This window comes from Planococcus citri, chromosome 4 (assembly GCF_950023065.1).
Source record: "Planococcus citri chromosome 4, ihPlaCitr1.1, whole genome shotgun sequence".
In the NCBI taxonomy this organism is placed as follows: Eukaryota; Metazoa; Arthropoda; class Insecta; order Hemiptera; family Pseudococcidae; genus Planococcus; species Planococcus citri.
In genome coordinates, this window is record NC_088680.1 from 26453142 (window position 1) to 26473083 (window position 19942).

The 19942-nt window shown below is 31.7% G+C and overlaps 1 protein-coding gene and 1 long non-coding RNA gene across 3 annotated transcripts in view; one reads left to right on the top strand and one right to left on the bottom strand.

The window, feature by feature from the left end:
- LOC135842350 (prestin-like) overlaps nucleotides 1-19942 on the top strand; it is a 28465-nt gene that overhangs the window by 1411 nt on the left and 7112 nt on the right. For both annotated transcript variants that reach the window (XM_065359769.1, XM_065359770.1), the window contains exons 2-3: nucleotides 17384-17568; nucleotides 17686-17850. In XM_065359769.1, coding sequence (XP_065215841.1) covers nucleotides 17457-17568; nucleotides 17686-17850 — 277 coding nt within the window. In that variant the 5' untranslated portion in view covers nucleotides 17384-17456. The remainder of the gene's footprint in view (nucleotides 1-17383; nucleotides 17569-17685; nucleotides 17851-19942) is intronic.
- LOC135844640 (uncharacterized) lies at nucleotides 4441-6363 on the bottom strand. Its single transcript, XR_010558591.1, has 2 exons — nucleotides 4815-6363; nucleotides 4441-4704 (listed from the first exon to the last, which is right to left on the bottom strand). It is a non-coding gene; the product is annotated as an uncharacterized LOC135844640 (long non-coding RNA).

Sequence of the window (19942 nt, forward strand, 5' to 3'; positions counted from 1 at the left end):
AAGGTCTCCCTGGCACCTTTTATGTGTGTCTGTGTGACCATAGATATAAATACGTATCGATTTCGATTTCGATTACCAAATTCGATACTACCTATACTCGTATCTAACCAGAAAGATACCTGCATTTATACAGGAATTTTCGATCGTAGGTACGTTCGTATAATTCGTACATATAGGTAAACGATCTTTGACTTTATCCTTGAGTTACTACGGTGCATTAGCCGGTTTAATAAACAATACTTACGCTGTATGGTACTCTCTGCTCGTGATAGCGAATGTAGGTTTTCAATTTGTTGTTGTTTTTTTTTCTCTCTATTTTTGTAGACGTTAAATAGGAACACAGGTGTTTTAATTATTCGCGTTCTTGACCCGAGAGCACGGTGCTGGGTTGATGATGGTCAGTGATGATGACTTTTTTTTACACGTTTGTTTGTGGATGTGTAGAAAGCTCTCGTGTTGGATGCTGGAGCAGGTTATCGATGTGGAATTATAGGGTTGTCTCGGGTGTTTGATTTGATATTGCGGTGATAGTCTTTTAGATACCTACATGTTGTCTGCATATCTCGAATATGCACATTTATGCGATGCAAAAAGTTATCTAATAGTGAACGTGAAATTGCAGTTTTTAAACGAGGAGTTTTTGTTATGGGTAGTGAAGATGTACGATGTGATTACGTATGTGTGTGGAAGTTTTTCGATGATTATGATTGGTTTGATTTGGGATGAATTGTAAAATTTTAAATAAGTATAGGTGTGAAAGGTATTGAAGAGAAAAATTATCTGTATTTATGGGTATATTTTTTTTCCTTTAAAGGTCTTCATTTTTTGAGAATCCATCTTCCTTTTTCTAATTTGCTCCTTTTTTTCTGCACTCGAGACTGCAGGTTTTGAAAAATTTTCAAAATGAAAGTTTAATTATCGTCGAATGTTTTTCATCATTTATTTTTGTCATGATAGTCTGGATATGTCTTCCTTCCTCTGTTGTTATCTCTTCTTCATTTGCTTTTAAAAATTTGAAATTTATCGAGAGAGTTAGGATAAAATAGTCGCCAAAAGGAAGGTTGAGAAGAATGAAGTACTATTGGTTTATTATAATGACCCACCTAAAGTATACTGCAATCCTTATCCATCGTGAATCTGCCATTAATTAATGTCAAGGAAGAGTCTCCTGTATTTATGAATGTGCGGGCTTTTATCGGAGATTTTTTTTACCTAGCCCAGATGAAATTGCTTCAGTCAAAACTAACCTAATATGAAGTGAAAATTTAACAAAAACTAGGTGTCTGCAAAGTTTCAACTAGGTACGCAATTAAATTTTTAGTTAATTTATTTTTATAAAATTATTATGAAAATACCTTACGCATTTTAAACATTTCAATGATTTCAAAAACCCAGGATTTTTGTGGCTGAAAATTTGACATTTTTACTACAGATTACTCTGATACCTCCCTCCTCCCCCTCACAACCCTTCCAAATTCGAAAGAATCGTCTCATCATGAGGGTTGAAAATGTGCGAATAAACGCATAAACTAAGATATGCCCTCTCCGTTCTATAAATAAACATCAAAAATTGAATTTTTTCAAATCGAAAAAGCATTTGTTTCCCAAGTTGAATCAATCTTTTCATTTTTACTCAAAAATTTTTTCGATGATTTATACTCATATTTTTGAAAATTAAGCATTAAAATTTGAATCAGCAGAATTTAAAAATTTTTAACGAAATACTCGTATGGTTTGTTTTCAGTTTCTAAGTATATTTTTCTGACGTTTTTTTTAATGAGATAAGGCATATAATTTACGAATTTTCCTCGAAAACAAAAAAAAATTATAATTTTTTCTCATCAAGACGAAGCCCTTTGCAACCAGGTCGTAGAATCAGGTCTGATTGGGAGGATGGTGATAGTCCAAATTTCATCATGGTAATTTTTCATTTTTTTTTTTTTTTTTTTTGATTTTGGAATGTACTCAGATGGATTTTGTCTTATTGGAATTTCAGTATGTACATACGTACATAATTTTAAGGGTGAAAATTTTAACAAAAATTAAAACAAACATTTACTTTGAAAATGCAAAAAAATTATTTCAATATGTACTAACATTTTTGACCAATAAGACCATTTAATTCGATTCTTTACCATTTCCACCCTATTCCAGGGTACTTGAAAATTTTTTTTATCATGAAAGAATTGAATTAAGAGCTCTATTCCAAAGTGGGTTAAGTCATTTTTTCCTCCAAAAAATGCGTTTAGAGTTTTCGATACTGAAATTTGTTCTGTTTTCAAAGGTCGGTGCACCTTTCCTTTCTTTGAACATAGAACAATTACTTGTAGAAAAATTTACTTTGAAAAATCTATGAATTAACCCACTTTTGAAGTAAAAATCTCCATAAAATGTGCCTTTTTTTTAAATGACTTAACCCACTTTGGAATAGAGCTCTTCAATTCCTATGAGAGTGCCACAATATGACCATTGATCATTTTAACCAATCGGCAACCATCCAAAACAATTTTTGCTGCACTGGTATGGGGAGGTTTCATTGAGTTGGAAATTTACGTTTTGTTCCCCTACTAATTTTAACATGAAAAATCCTCCAAAAATATATAAAAAGTATTTAAAAAGTAATTTTTCAATCATCCTTCAGATAGGGTGACAAAGGTAAAAAATCAAATGGAACCATTTTCATCGTGTTTTTGAATTTTTTTGCCAAATCTCATCTGAAGGATTATTCCAAGACAACTTGGAAAAAATCAACAATACTTACTTTAAAATTGAAAAAAGAAGAGAAATCGAGCTTCCTATAAAGCTCTTTGATAGGTAGCTAGAGGTCTTCTTTTCAGATTCAAGGCTTTCAAAAATAAATTCAAGTTGTTGAAAATTACTCCCCGTAGGTAGTCCCAGTAGTTTTTTTCAGGCCAAAATATAAATATTAATATTCTAAACAATCGAGTGCTTATACAGAAAACCTAAAATTAAAAAAAATACATTTTTCGAAATTTAAAAGCTACAACTTACCTACTTATTTTTGAAAAAAAGGAATGGGATGGAAAAATTTTCCCTGATTATGTTTCCTCACAAAAACATATTTACTTACTAAGAAGAATAGTTTTTTTCTTTCTTTTTTTTTGAAATTTTCCAAGATTTATAAAAATTAGAACTTTATTTGGGACTTGGAGCTCAACGAGTAGATCTTGTTTCTCTTTTTTTTTTGCAAATTTCAAGAGTACGTGTCGTTTTTTACTTACTTAGATGAGTGTTCTAACCATGAATTTACTTTTCCTTGACACGATAATCAAATTAATCCATTATACAATTTTAAAATTAGGTTATCCTGTACAATACATAAGTATCTTTCTTTTTTGGAAATATAAGGAAAACATTTTTTAAAAAACGCCTTTCGAAGCATAATCGTACTGTTCCTTCTCCCCCTCTTCCACCGTCTTCATCATTGATATGGATACAAACCATGTTCTTTGATTTCAAGATTTCGTTTTTCGTTTCAAAAGTTAAAAGGTGAATGAAATTTTAAAATGACGCTAAAAGTGGGAGCTATACTATTTAAAATTTTGAAAAAAATTCCATAGATGTACCTTTTGATGCTTTTTCGAAGTATTCAATTTTCGAGATGGGATCTTTTAATGGAGGGGGAGCACCTCATCCCCCAAATTTGGACAAAACTTTCAAAAGAAACCTGGGGCATGTGATATATTGAATTGTATGTTTTTGGTGACGCTGAACCCGAATACGATGTCAGATTTTTGATTGGACCACATCCACGGCCCCCAGCCATTTTTTCTGATTTTTACCCATGGGGGAGGATCTGAGGGCAGTCAATTTGAAAAACTAAGGGTATATTCGTGTTTAGCGATATCGAAAACATATTATTATTCTATGTGTTACTCGAATGAAACCATGTTTTTTACTTTTACTCCCTTTGAGGCTGTGCTGAGGGCCGTGGATGGGGTTGATTAAAAATCTGACGTCATATTCGGGTTCAGCGTCACCAAAAACATACAATTCGATAAATCACATGTGCCAGGTTTCTTTTGAAAGTATGTACCTACTCCTGGATTTCAAGTTCAAGATGATTTCAAAATATCGATTTCAAACAATAAAAAACAAATTTGAAAATGAAAATTTGGAATGAGTTTTCTGGAGGTGCTCCAGCTCCACCTCAATTAAAAGAAAGATCCCATCTCAAAAATTAAATATTTCAAAAAAGCATCAAAAGGTACATCTATGGAAATTTTTTCTGGATTTTAAATAGTAGCTCACACTTACCTACAGTGCCATACGTCTAGAAAAATTGAACCATTCTCTGCAGGTGGGTGATATCCCATTTCCGTGTTCTGGAATTATATTTGTAGAGCTATTGTTTCTCTAAAATTCATCGATTGCACGAATTAAATTATACAAAAATGTACAAAAGAAAAAAAAATCGAATAAAATGCTGAATTTACTGTATTATGTGAATAAGGATACATATTACGTTTTATCGCAACAAAAGGTGGGTAAGATATGTTATTCATTATTACTGAAATCGATACCTTAAAATTTTGAAGTCATCACTGCCTTGAATGAGTTGAACGTGAATTTTGAATAATTTTATACGTTTGGTGATCATATTTTGTAGTTGGAATAATTTGCGTGCTTGGTTTGAAATTACTTCATTTATTCGAGTTAAATCATTTTTTACCGCCTCCTCCGCTGTAAATAATGAAGTTTTGTTAATCAATTGATCATGATGACAACGTGTGTACTTACCAATCTACTCCTGAAAAAAAATTTATGAATCAAAAATAATAATAAGTATGTACCCAAGTACTTTATCGAACGTTGTTCCTATCTGACAGATCACGATAACCATCATAACTGCAATGCTTATTAAATAATGGGATTCCATTTCTATTTTTTTCAAGAAAGTACAACAATTTAACGTTAAATGCACTAAACCGTATTATTGTTGAAACTATATTTGTAAAGTATTTATATACTTAGGGTTCTGTGTTATTGTTATACCGACAAATACTTCAAAGCTTCAGATTTTGACAAATTTATTACTCTGATATGTTCATGGTTCGTGCTGTTCAAAGGACCGAATTTCAAAACAACTAATGATTAATGAATTATAACAATAGGTAGGTACTAGGTAGGTAGGTACCAAACCTATTGTTTTTTCAAATTTTTCGAATTTTTTGGTTGGAAACGGTTTTGAACGATTTTGAGTACCTAGCTAGTGAATTATAATATACCTACTACCTAGACCTAGGTACATATATGTTTTAAAATTAAATTCTTTCGTTAACAAATAAACTCGAGATAAACAATAAATACAAAAAATAAATCTGGGGCACACGAAATGAATCGATTTCATCACCCTTGCTGATAACGAAAGGTATCCAAATCAGACCTATTTTCTCACAATGTAATGTTCCTTCTGTTTTTTTTAAATTGTCAAAATTACTCAGAATTTTTTTACATTTCAAATTACAGCTCTTTTTAAAAAATTTAACGTGTCAGAAAAAATATACTTGACGCTGTTGATTTTTTTCAGAAGCATTAAATTAAGTGTACATATTTTGGTTCAAGTTTTATTTCATTTCATTTTTGACTCTTCCGTTTATTTTTAAATTTGTTATTATGTCAAAAAAAGATACTTCAAAAAACGTTTTAAATTTCTCGACATTTTTTCAATAAAAATTCATCATATTTTTCAAAAATATCTACATATTTATGTACACTTCCTCCTCAGTATTCATTCTACGTTCGGTATGTTCGGGAAATGAAATATTTTCTGACGTGTCCACTGGCAGCAGATAACTTCCATTACACATATACCTACCATATCATTTTATTCTGAATTCTTAAAACTAAACGGTACCTAATTGACTTATTTCTCATGAAGTCATGATGTTTCAAGTTTCAAGAATACATAATCAATACTTAATTATCTCTGAAAGTATGAATGTTTAACAAGAAATTTTTTTATTCGTTCGTTATTTTCTTTCAATTTTGGTAATTTTGTTCAAAAAATGCTGTATTCGTAATGATTTTTCGACGCAAAATGCGATGAATCAGTCAAAAAAGTACCACTTGTTGTGATCGTGACTTTTTTCGAGAAAAGATTAAAAAAACGAGTTTCAGTATAATAACTAATGAGGTAAGTTTTGGAATTTTCTTATGAAAATCAACGATTGAAAATAATGTTTATTGATTGGCAACTTTTCAATAGAATTGAGAAAAATTCCAGAAAATACTCGTAAAAATGTTATCTAAAGTTTTTTTAAAAAAAATTTAATTTTTGAAATTCAAAATCGAGAAAACAAGTTTAAAAACATTTTTCCAATTAGCTAAAAGATCTTTGTATCATTTTTTTTTTTTTTTTTTTTATATTGTTACATTCAAATTTAGGCTAAATAAGGTATCAAGAAATCAATTTGATCTTCATGATTTCATTGTTTCATTTGAGTGCCTCTGCCTACCCAGATACCTTATTCGGAGCCTAAAACTCGAAATATTTTGAAATAGTTGGACAGTTTTCATTCGAATTATTTCAATTTCATATATCTAATTAATCGAAACGAATCAATTCTTAAATTTTTCAAGTATTTACCCATCGCAAAATTAAAAAAAAAATAAAAATTGATTCGGAAAATCACATTTTTCAGATCAAAACCACTTCAAACATTTCGTTATCAGTTCACACCACCTTTACTTTGATTTTTAAACGGAAATTGAAACGGACTCTCGTACATGTGAAACAATCTATACGAATTCATTCGATGTGATTACACAGTATTATCTCCAGTTAATCGCATAATTAGAGATAAAAACTGTAATTATCTTCAATAATACTTATACGTTGTTGGCATCATGGACTCGCGTGGTATGAATAAAACTATCTGTTCTGGTGTTGTTTATGTTCGCATAAAAACGTGCGTTTAACAAGTTATGTACCCTACGTCAGACTGAGTCTGTCTGTAGGTACGCCGGAATATGATTCATGGATCATTTGCCTTTATGATTGATTCTATTAAATCATCACAAATGCGATAATGATACCGCATAATAATTTATTATATGGATAGCAGGTACTTAATTATTTTACAAACTCGCCGATTGATCGACACCTCTTCTTGTGAATTCCTCCTACAACAGTATACCTTAGTCTTACCTTCTCTTATCTAAGCCTATGAAAATTTTATTCTCTTTTTTTTATCGTTGCTTAATACCTAAATAAATTCAACATAGGTAATATGTAGGATTGTAGGTATTAAGCAATTACTCGAGTATTATAAGTATAAATTTAGGTTGCGATTATATAAAAAATTCATGAGCGATAAGGTACCTAATACCTACATATATACTTTTATCAACTCAGTAAAGCTCGTATAATTCAGATTCGGAATAATTAAACAGCGCCTTTTATCATTACATCATGTATGGGTCTGTTAATGAATCTGAAATAGGTAATTTTGATCACAAGTGCTGCTCTTTTTTTTCTCTCTACAACTAATAATTATGATTTTATAACGAGCAGGGGCATTTTGAGGAAAATTTCCGTTACACGAACAAAGCAGTTAGCTTTAGGGGCTCGATGCACTGAATGAGATACTTTTGGGAAAAAAGTCTTTAGTTCTTTTGTACGAAACCGAACGCTGGTGTATTCCTATTGTATTTAATAAATTATTAAAAAGCACGCCTATGGCGTTATCTCATCTCTATATCTGAGTACATTAAAATCAAATCTACGGCCTACATAATGAATAATTATGTTCGCTTTGACGATCTTAGCGTTCGTATACGAACGTAATATTACACATTCGATGTCTATACTTATTTGTACTTTACCTATCTATAGAAGTATATTGATCTTTTCGTTATAATTACAACATTGATTTATGTATAATTTTCGCTATAGTTATTCTTCGAGAGTAATTTTAGAATTGTTTCAAAATTTGTTTTCTTCAATCGATGTAAGATTTCCGTGTCATTGGGGGTCGTATAGCTTTTTCCTATTGCACTTGAGGATTTAATAACAGGGGGTTGATTTTTAATTATCGTACGATGTGAGGTATTCAAGGATTTCTATATTGGAGGGTTGTTGGTAACTATTTGAACGTATGTAGGCGATCTATTTTTTTTTGTTTTCAATTATCAATGACGTCAATGAATGGAAAAAGACCCTCGATGAGTCAAAATATCGTGTAACACTTTGGGGAAAATGTTGAATTTTGCATGGTAGGTATTGTTGGTCGTTATCGCGACACTATTTGATATCGTTGTCGATGTACTGCTATAGTTCAAAGTATTAATACTAACTTATTTATTCATTTCCTACATATCTATACGTAAATTGGAGATATTTTTATATCTATTTCTGAATAAAATAGATACCAATATAGAATCGATTTGAAATTAAAATTATAACAATGTAATATTTAGTATAGGTAGGTCCACAGTATACCTATATTGTTTTTCGTCGATGGCGATGGTATAGTTATGCGATGAAGGCAAACGTCCTTGTGCCCATCAGCATATTATTATACCAAAGGTGGGTATCATTGTACGATATCTCAGCAGGATGGAGAACAACATCGAACTAAGGACGATCTACAACTACTTGAACTACTATGTATAAAGGTACATACTATAAAAGTCTGGCAGAAGGAGATGGAGACGGAGAATCCATCCAAAAACGTGTGAAAGTGTTTGACTAATTGTTACAAACTACCTTCTTAATACGAGCGAGGCAAAAATTAAGTTACGTAGATATAGGTAGGTAATTAGTTTCGGAAGTAATATCATTTTGGTTAATATGTCATTAATTATTATTGTGCCCATGTATGCGGTTTCGGAAGGTAGTGTTCTTTTTCAAATATCATTTTAATTGTCTAATTGGATAGTCTACTTTTGTTATATGGGTAACGGTAATTAGGTTGCATCAATGACGAAAATATTAGCTGGATATTTCGGCGTGTGTTTGTATTATTGTTGATACCTAGGTACTTAGTTCTAATTTACGAAGATTTTGATGAGTTTAATTGGCATTTGATTGCTGTTGAGGTGACAGAGATATTAATTTGGTTGATGGCGAAGAAGAATTACGAGTTTGTGTGAGTTTTTTTTTACTGATGGGAAATGGAAATGATGACAGGATGAGGATGATGGGGAGAAGAGGTTTCAGTTTCGGTGGTTGCTCAGATTTGAGATTCGGATGAGAGGGCGTTGGATTTTTTTCTGAAAATTTTTATGCATCAAAGTCTCCCAATAGGCTTGCCTACAGTGAATCGTCTGTGCAAATTGTTGCTTTTTATCGGTTCTACCATCAACTAATCGTTCAAATGCCATAAAAATTAAAAGAGTCGTAAAAAATTATGAGAAATTTTAAAACCACAAAGGACATTTTTAGGTGCAGGTAGAAATTATTTAAATGCGATGGAAATGTCCGAAGAACTACCTATTAGAATTAATGACATGCCATAAATAATCGTTAGAAATGAAAAATAAAAGCACACCTACGTTTAATTTTGTTGTTTACTAAACGTGCTCCATGCTCATCTAGGTAGGTTAATTAGTAAAACACTGAAATTAATCTGCTGGAAAAAAGGTCTCAAAAGCACCCTTGACATTTAAAAACCTAGTGGAAGCTTAATTTTTCTTGATGAGTTGAAAGATGTTATTTGTTTAAAAATTTGAAAGAATTATTGCAACGAATATCCTTTTCACTATTTTTACATAGCACTCAGGAGTAGAAACAGGGGTTCCCCAGTTTTGATGAAAATTCAAGACATGGGTTTAAAAATTGAAGTGGAATGTTGATTATTTTTAATTTACAGGAGCTTGGTTTGAATATTGGCTCACCTCTCTCGTCTTGCAAGTCTGCTATCATTTTGAAAATTTGAAGTAACTGCTGCAAAAGCTCCAAGAAAATTTTGATAATTCAGCTACCATTCATTAATACCAATTTTGTGATCATAATTCATAACCACAGCTCTGCTACCATATCACGAATTTGACTCGAAAATCGAGTAATGGAGGGGTTAATTCAATACACGCCATAGGACCATACCAACTCCTAACCCAAAATAAAGTCTGGTCCTCAATTTCTTTCAATTTTTTCATGACTCCTTTTCAAAGATGATTTTCGTTCCAGCTCCAATGGAAAGGGAGTGGGGAGGGAGTTTTACAGTCTGGTAAAAAAATAAACGAAAACATGTTTTATTTCAAACACGTATGTACCTACTTTCATCTTCAATTGTCACTTTTCCCCCATTTTTGCACGTTTTCGAAAAAAAAATTGGCAGAGGCTACCCTGAAAAATGATCTAGGTAAGTATGTATCCAAAATGTTTGAAAATGCGATATGAATGTAGAATTATAGGTTTTTGAGGGCGCTGAACTTAATTTCATCAATCATTTGCCCTGGAGACCAAAAATAACCCTACATCTTACCAAAGGGAAGGTAAAGAGGGGTACGGAATCTGAAAATTTTGATAAATGTGCTTACTTATACAATATGATTACTGATTAGAGCAGGGATTTTTATGCAGAAATAGTGATGAAAATAATATGTAATACATATTATATTTTATGCAATTTTTTCAGCCAAAATATGCAAAAAATATGCCAAAATTTCAGTTTAATTAACCCCTGAAAAAGATTTTTCAAGCTGTTGATTCAAAACAAAATGAACCTATGATCAAAAAATACATTTTTATTTTTTATTTAAAAAATTGGCAAAACGAATCATTTATAAATTCTTAAATCATTCAGGAAAAAAATTCCTTGACGACATTTCAGCAGTGTTGCCATTTTTTGAACAAAAAAAGTCTCAAAAATCTCAATTTTTACAACATCTCTGTTAATACCTATGCAAAAAAATACCAGAGAATGCTTAAATATACAAAAATATGCAGGTTTTCCCCTAACATATGCTAAAATTTATGCAATTTGGTCTGAAATGGCAAAATATGCAAAATTTTATTGGGCTTATTCGTCAGGAAATTTCATGATTCGTGGTGATCATATCAAATATGCACTTTTTCTAATTCATAGAAAAATATGCAAAGCATAAAAATCCCGGATTTAAATATGAGCACTGAGCGCCCTCGAAAATCATAATTTTAAACCAATATTGTATTTTTGGGAAATTTTCGAGCTCGTACCTTCCTTTTAGGACCCATTTTTGGATTTGGGATCAAGTGATCTTCAAATCACAAATCCATATTTTGACATCAATTTGAAAATTTCCCCATTTTGTACCTCTCTTTGAGATCCATTTTGGATTTCGGGGTCAGTCAAATAATCAGAAAAAATGAAATAAACGTCCTAAAAAACCTCAGTCGTCCCCAAAGTTTTGATTTTTTATGAGCCAAACTCTGGGGTTGTCCTGCTAAATTTTTCATCTGAATCACTATGTTCAATGTTTCATCTTTACTTGACTCTAAAAAATTTTCAAGTTTTTTTTTCACAAACAAATTCTTAAAATTAAGATCTTGGCACTTTTTCAGGCACAAGGGGCCTCAATTTTGATCAAAATTCAGAAAAAATTTAAAAATTATGTGACATATCGATTGTTGTTGATTTAAAGGTGCTGAGTTCGAATATCAGCTTATTTTTTCCATTTAACTCTTCCAACCCCCCCCCCCCCCCCAATGCCATTGAATATGGTCAAAATACCAATAAATTTGAACATTTTGAGTGATAAATCGTTCGTTCTGCTCTTTTAAAGACCATGAGTTCGAATCTTCACTCATTTTTTGGACTCGCTCCCCATAGTCCCTCTAACCCCCTTTCCCCCGTGTAATATTTTAACTGGCTGCAGCAGAACCTGAATTTATCAATTTTCAGCTGATTTTGACCTTTCCGCAAGATCTCTAAAAATATTATTTCCACGCACTCTCGAGACGTTCCTCCTAAAAATCCAGGGTTTCAGCGAGTAAAGTCGCCTAGTTGTCCACCTAGCCATTATTGAAAATCGTTTTTTTTTTTGGTGACTTGAGTATTTTTCAAACTGGAATTTCAATATTTTGATTTATTAAATATGACTAAAAAGTGTACCTGGAAATCTACTGGAATTATGCATTTCGAAATCAGAAAGCAAATTTTCAACTACCCAAGTCAATTTTCAAGTCTTTTTTTTTGCAGAATTACTAAAATTTATAAAGAAAATCAAAACCTCTCTGGAGATTCCAGTTCAATAGGCTGCTAAATAAAATTCAATTTTCAGAGGTTGATGTCAGAAAAAAAACAAATTTAGATCAATATGGAAAAGAGATTCCCCAAAAATCGAAAAAACGATTTGAGTAGCTGAAAGTTTGTTTACTTGTGATGTTTTTTGAACGTATTTTCGTTGAAACTGAAGCTCGACAGTTTAAAGTGGCTCCTGATGTTGATTGTTGATAGAATTTCTAGTCTATGAAATTGTTTTGAACGTCATGATGATTTGATACGTATTCGAGACACGATAAAAATACCTATAGGTACCTACTTATCAAAATGTTACGAAATTATTGAAAATATTGGTGAAATTCATTTTAAAATCGTTATAAAATTCATTAAAATGTTGGCAGTATTGTACATTCGACCTAATTTTTTGCGTTCTAAAATTGTTTTGGATTCAAAATTTTTTAAAGTAGGTAATTGTTAAAAGATGATCTTTGTATGTAGCATTGGATAATGAATAATTCAGTCTTCAGGCAGATGATGAATAAGTAATACATAAGTAAGTTATGTTTACCGTTTTTTAATAATTTTTTGCGAAGTTCTCCTAGTGCCAAATCTTGATCAGGGTAGTCTTGTTGATCACCTGGGTTGCCAGATTAGTTTATGAAAATCTGATTGACCCCGAAAACCACTAAAATTCTCAGCAAGGTGCACTCCACTCGATCATTTTGGCACCAAACAACAGTTATTTATGCAAAATGCATCCACCCACGTTCACTGATTTTGAAAAAAAAAATAATTCCCACGGTATAAAAATAAAGGAGAAAGCCATTACCCATTCATAACAACATTATAGAAAGAAATTATTAATTTTTTTTGTCATTTACGACCACGACGTTCACTTCTTCTCGTGTTTTTTCAGTCATAGTAAAATATTTCTCGAACTTATAAATAGGTATTTTCTGAATCAAAACTCGTCTGGTTCGATGAAAAAAACACAGTTGGATATTACACAGTTGGTAATTTTGTACTTATGTTTGAACCCAGCCAACACATCGCATTCAACACCAGCAAAATGAGAATTTGTCGGTAGATTTGGCATAATTAAGTATATTGCATTTTTCAATGCTAATACCTACTTCTTTTTTTTTATTATTTACTGTTGCGCAGTTGTGCATTAAAATGATAATATGTACCTGCCGATGTGGTGGCGTTGGCCTGTAGAGGTGGTGTGCCTATGTGCAGAGTAGGTAAAAATGATGAAAGTAGAAAAAAATTCAAGTAAAGGTAATCGAACAAGTTTTATATATTATCGTATTTGCATTTTATTAAATTTGTTCTAATGGCTATACTAATGCAAAAATAGAATATAATAAACGTACGGTAAACTTGAAAATAAAAGATGTATATGAGCTGGTGTACCGTATGAGAAGAATTTTCATTCTCGAACTAGTTTGGAAATGGTGACAGTCTATAAATATTGGATGCAAGCTGACAAACTAGTTATTACTCGAGAGCAGTTCTGTTTATATTGAGAATTTCAAAAAATATATAACGAGCTTTGATTGTCCAGTCCAGTCGTGTAAATGTAGGTATTTTTGTACAGTTTGTCTATAATAGCTTAATGGTGTCCCTGTACATCGTCGTAAGTAGTCTAAATGCGGGATTACGTAAGTTGGCAGAATTTTTTTATTCGTGAATGAGCGTGTTTAAATTGCCTAATTGTGTGAATTTTTGTAAGTAGTGGTAGGCCTCTTGATTGGTGAATTTTTATTGCTGCAGATTTTCAAAGCATAAAAAATTGCAAACTGATGATTTTTTTTCAATTCATATCTTTGTATTCAAAAAATTGATTTTTTGTGATTTTCTGGTTATGTACCTACCTATTTGAATTTTATTACGAATCATCTTGGATAAGAATTTTTGAAAAAATGAGCAAATCTGCTTTAATGCAGAAGCTTTCAAGTTGAGTCATATCGATATGATTTTGGCTTTAGATAAGACAAAATTAACTTGTGCTTCAAAAAAGTAAATAATAAAATGGTAAATCATTGATGAGAATTAAGAGTACTCGAGCGCTGTTTATGGGCTAAGAAATTCATTTAAATCACGCCTGAAGGTATTTTTATCATTTAATAAACATTTTAATGATAAGTCATAAAGCCATAAATCATGTGCAACGAATGATTGTTTTCTTAATAAGTACGAGTGCGACGAGTGCGTACTTACGTATTAGGGTAGTACTTGAATCAACTGTTGGAAATCTGCTCTCAACCGTAGTTAACTGTAATATCTAAAAAAATATATACCCGCAGAAATATCAAATTTGTCTGGAAATTAACGCCTGGCAAATGAAAGAGAAAAGGTGCAAATTGGTTTATGGCCTCGATTTCCTGAATGGTCCGAAAATGAGAATCTTCATAAAAAATTATTTATCAATCACTGGAGTGTTAATGTTCAATTTTTAAATTTTTTCTTGATCTTTAGGGTGTTCAGCTGATTCTGAAAAGGATGAAAATACACAATCACATCATTTTCGGCTTAATTTTTCAGGTATAGTTGGGAGGGTGGGGGGTGGGGGACTTGATAATCGTCACTCATTTTGGCTATTTTTTGAAGCAGTCAGAACGTTAATCATCAAGTAAAAGTCTGTCTGTGCGGTTTTAAAGAGAATGAACGGAAGATTCAAAATCAGCAGCATTTCAATTTAAAAGCTCAAAACCGATTTTTTCATGAAAAAAATAAATTAAAAAAAACAATTAATCATGATAAAATGGCGTGGAAAAAATTTAGGGTCATAGGGTCTCAAAAAAGTTTAATTTAAAAAATAATAGATTTGAGAATAGTTTTTGTGAACGTTTTCTTAATTTTATTTGAAGTATATGACTTTCGTATTTTTCAAAAAAGCTTGACCATTCCACAAAAAAAATTACAAAAAATTGAAAAATTGTCATAAAAACTGAAAAAAGAAAGAATTTGGAAAAAAACGTCAAATTTGATAATGAAAGAAGCTTTTATGAGCAATTTTGTAAAAAAAAAATTAGAACTTCTGTTAGGCAAACTTCAAACAAAAAACGCTTTTTTTGGTAAGCGATGCAAAAATCAATGCACTTTGGACCTTTTGGCAAAAAAGCACAAATTTCTTGGAAATTTTGGAAAAAATTAGGACCAAAAATTGGCATTTTCACAATTATTTTGGCAAGAACAGAAGTGTTTGACAATTTTGGCAAAAATTAGTCTTTTTTGACAATTTTACCATAAGTTGGTCTTTTTTGACATTTTTACCAAAATTTGGTCTTTTTTGACAATTTTACCAAAAATAGGTCTTTTTTGGAAATTTTACTAGAAATTGGTCTTTTTTGACATTTTTACCAAAAATAGGTCTTTTTTGGAAATTTTACCAGAAATATGTATTTTTTGACAATTTTACCAAAAAATTGGTCCTTTTTGACAATTTTACCATTACCAGAAGTTGGTCTTTTTTGACATTTTTACCATAAATAGGTCTTTTTTGACAATTTTTCCAGAAATGGACATTTTTTTGACAAGTGTGCCAAAAATAGACACTTCTTGACTATTTTGTCAAAAAAATGACGACTTTGGACAACTTTTCCAAAAATTGACACTTTTTGACTTGGGAAAATTTGGCAAAAAAAAACACTATAGAACCTTATAAACAATTTTGGTAAAAAACAGGACTTTTATTTGGCAATTTTGGTACAAGAAGAGGACTTTTTAAACGGATAAGGCAAAAATCCATTATTTTTAGATGTTTGGGGTAGAGAGGTGGTACAAAAAATTATAGACTTGCAACTTTCGAGAATTAGCCAGTCCCCAAAAAAGAAGTGACAAAAAATGCCCTGTTTGTACTGATTCTTTTTTTCGACTTGTGTAAAAGTTTTACCAATTTTCAGATGATTTTCAACCATTTTAACGAATTTTTCTTGCATTTCAACTCGTTTTTGTAATACTTTACATGTACCTATTTTATAAATTTTGCATGATTTTAAATCATACCTATTTAAGGTAACTTAATTGAACAAATTTTTGCTAAACAAGTTATTATTTTTTTGAGAAGAACCCGAAGGTCTCATGATAAGTTTCTTTCTTAAAAATTGGTATCTTTGTTCACGAAAGATCCCAAAATTTAAAAAAAAATGCAGTATTGACGTCGAACTCTGAATATTCAGAGATGCAGATTCTCAATCTGATACCTAATTTTTTACCCTCGAAATGGAAACTAAACCTTCAGATGGTAGGAGGGTAATGGTGGTCCAACATTTTACGAAGTACAAAACCTATAGGTGTAAAAATTTTTTAGCCCTTTTTAGGAAGTTTCGTTTAGAGTTCAGTGTCAAAAAGTTTTCAGAATCAAAATTTGTGTCTTCAAAGACTTATAAAGGTGTACCATCGACAATCAATTTCAGCCTAGTGCAACTTTTTTTCAAAAAATCCGCCTCTTTAAAAAATAGAAAATTTTTGATCTATGTTGTCTGTAGAAATATTATTGGTTGTTATCGACGAATATCTAAATCGAGTGATTTTTTTTTGGTTGTTTATCTGAGTGATAAATTTTCATTTTCAAAAACACTGTGAATGTGATAAGATTCAGTTACGATGGTTTCATGATGAATTTATTCCCCGTCGTTAAATTTTTTCCACTTGTTTGTATCCTGTACTCAAAATTTCTACGTAATATGTATTCGTATTTTGCGTCAATCACGTATTTTTTGGTTCAACGTATGTATCATCGCTGCACGAATGGCTTACGTGTAGTATATTTGATTGTAAATTTAAATCATTCGCTATTCGATTGATTTATGATGTACTTTACATGAGAAGCGTGTTGTTTACAAAACGTCCGCAAGAAATGTTCAGGGATCCTAGAGCAAGTTCTTTAAGTACGTACATACATTGTACTTGTATAACTTGTAGATACATGGTACACTTACATTAAAATAGTACACATATGGTAACGATAGGTACATGTATGTAGGTACCAGGTACCTACATGCGTAATGAGGAAAATGGATTATGCAATAAATCCGTGCAATTTTTCTTCTACGTGAAATTTTCAAGCACTCGTACTTCACATTATCAAATTTTGGCTCAGATTTTTGTAATCGTTTTCTAAGGATTTAGCAATACCTATAATCTAAACTCGATAAATTACTTATTATAGAAAGAGGATACCTACACGTGATTTTAATATGTTACAGACATTACACCAACATCGTTTTATCGTCATCGAGGAACCGAGTTTATTAAGATCTAACATCCCAACGCAACGCAATGGAAAAGGAAAACCCAAACCATCGATATTATTTGAAAATCGAACGACCAGTGTATCAAATATCGGATGTGAATACAACAGCCAAACGAAATGGTGTTGGTGCAAACACATGTAAGGGATTTGGAATGTTCAATGTTCACAGTTATCATCACGTATGCCGTATGCCGGGAGAATGATATTTTGTTAATTGTTATCTATTATTTTTTTCTTCTTCTTGTTTTGTCGCAGTATTTGATGAAGTTATGGACGATACAACGTGTAAATGTCGTGTCAGACGAGTAATACTCGGAGTGCTACCTTCGATAACGTGGCTATCCCATTACAACTGGAAAAGCGATCTGATCAAAGATGTTATTGCAGGCTGCACCGTAGCTATCATGAATATACCGCAAGGTAAAGTTATTACTTATCTATTCTATTATTCATTTGCATGTTGCAATTTTTCTTCGTCTCGCGTGTTGTCGGTTTGTTAATCTCGGAAAAAGACACCCCCTAGGTAGGTACGTGAAGCAATCATGAACTTTTTTGGAATATGTCGGTAAGGCACCTACCCATCGGTTGGGAAAATGAGATTTATTTATCGTTAAACTTGAAAATTCGTGTCAGGTGAATATTATGAAATAATTTTGTCTTCGTAGTTCGTAGAGACCTATTTGGAGAGAAAGTCGATCGTCATTCCCAAAGTTTTTTGAAACAGCAAAAATTTATAAGATCCATCTCAATTCTTCCTCTCCATCACCAATCCTACAATTATCTTTGTAAACACAACCATCTGATATTTGATAAAAGGTGTTCTGGATTAATTAATGAAATTCACCACTGACAGAGGCGTTCCAAAGGAGGGAGAGGGTGTTGAGGAGGGGGCGTCTCAACCCTCAGACAGAAAAATTTTAGGGAAAAGTTTGCATTTCATTCAAAACGAACTGAAAGTTTCAACTACTGCTAAAATATCAAAAAATGTCCTATTTTTGACCAAAAATTCGGAAATAATATTTCTAATTTTTTTCAAAATTGGCTCTTTTTGAAAATATAAAAACTAAGTCTCGGATTCCTAAAAAAATGAAGAATTGTGAATTTTTGAGAGCTTTTGCTCTCGTCTCACTCGAGCCTTATTCATATTTTCAGAAATATTATAATTTAATTTCCTGAAAACTGCTGATAAAACCATGAAAACTAACTTTTTGGATCATCAATCATTTTTCTTTTCTTTTCTCTCATCAAAGATAAAGGGTAGAAAAATTGACTTCTCACATCAAGAATAGGTAATGTCGTTTTACTTTTGAAAAATTATAATTTTCGAAAGCTTTTGTCCTCGGTTAAAAGTACCTATTATAATTTCTTGAAAACTATTGTCAAAATTTCAAAATGTTAAACCACAAAAATCAACTTTTTGCATCATTTGTATTTTACATTTCGAATTATTGGTCGCGAGGGCAGATTTGAATTCATTTCTACTGCACAATTTAGATTTTCAAGCATGAAAAATCAACTTCAGAAATTCAAGCAACATAACCACATCAATGCAGGGTTGGTACCAGTGCAAAAATATGCGAAATTTCATTTTAAAAATACCAAAAAGCTTAGAATTAGGCGTTGAAAGTTTCCCTTGGACAAAGAAATTTTCTGTTTTTTTTTTGAATTTTATTTTCAAAAACCAATCCCCCTCCCCCCCTCCAAAAAAAAGAAAAAAAGTTGAATTTTCTATTTGGAATTTCAGTACCAACTTTGCAATAGAACAATTCAAATTTTTGTAAGTATGAAAGCATCGTTTTTAAAAATTTTAAATTGGTATTCAACATTTTTGTTTCTAACTTCCGCTTCCAAAATTTGTTTAAACCACATCAGGCTCGTTAGGTGCCCTCATAAAAGCCTTGTGGCACGTTTAGGAGGTGGGAGTGTGCCATCAATCTTGAGCTCCCAATAAAAATAAAATAAAATTTTTATTTAAAAAAAAAAAAAAAAGGCTCATTAGCTGGGAAAATCTTGTAGGGAGAAAGGATCTGGGGTAAAAAGTTGGAAAATTTTCAGTCTCCCCCCTCCCCCTCGACACGTCACTTCGTCACGCCTCCAACTATTGATGACACGACCCTCGAAGAAATTTGATCCCTCCCTCTCTCCGTTCATCCACCTTATTTTGTGTGTATCTAGTTTGATGTTTGAAAGACCGGGAAAATTCGAAAAACTGGTCTGGGAAACTGAGAGAAGCTTGGGGAAATCATTTTTCTGAAAAGCTGTACAGAGGACACTCTGTAGAGGGTTGACGAGTCTTGTAATTTTTACGCATTTGCGATTTCTACTCGTATCTCTTCTGATTAAGAAGTACGTAATCTTACGTTCTCATTATTGGCATAATTACCTTATCAAATTGATTTATGATTTATTAAGTTTTTGGGATTTCACCCTTATCATGATCGAGGCTCAATTAGGCCTACATTCATTTTGGCTAATTCAGGTTTTGAATACGTATCTTTGTATCCTTTGAAAT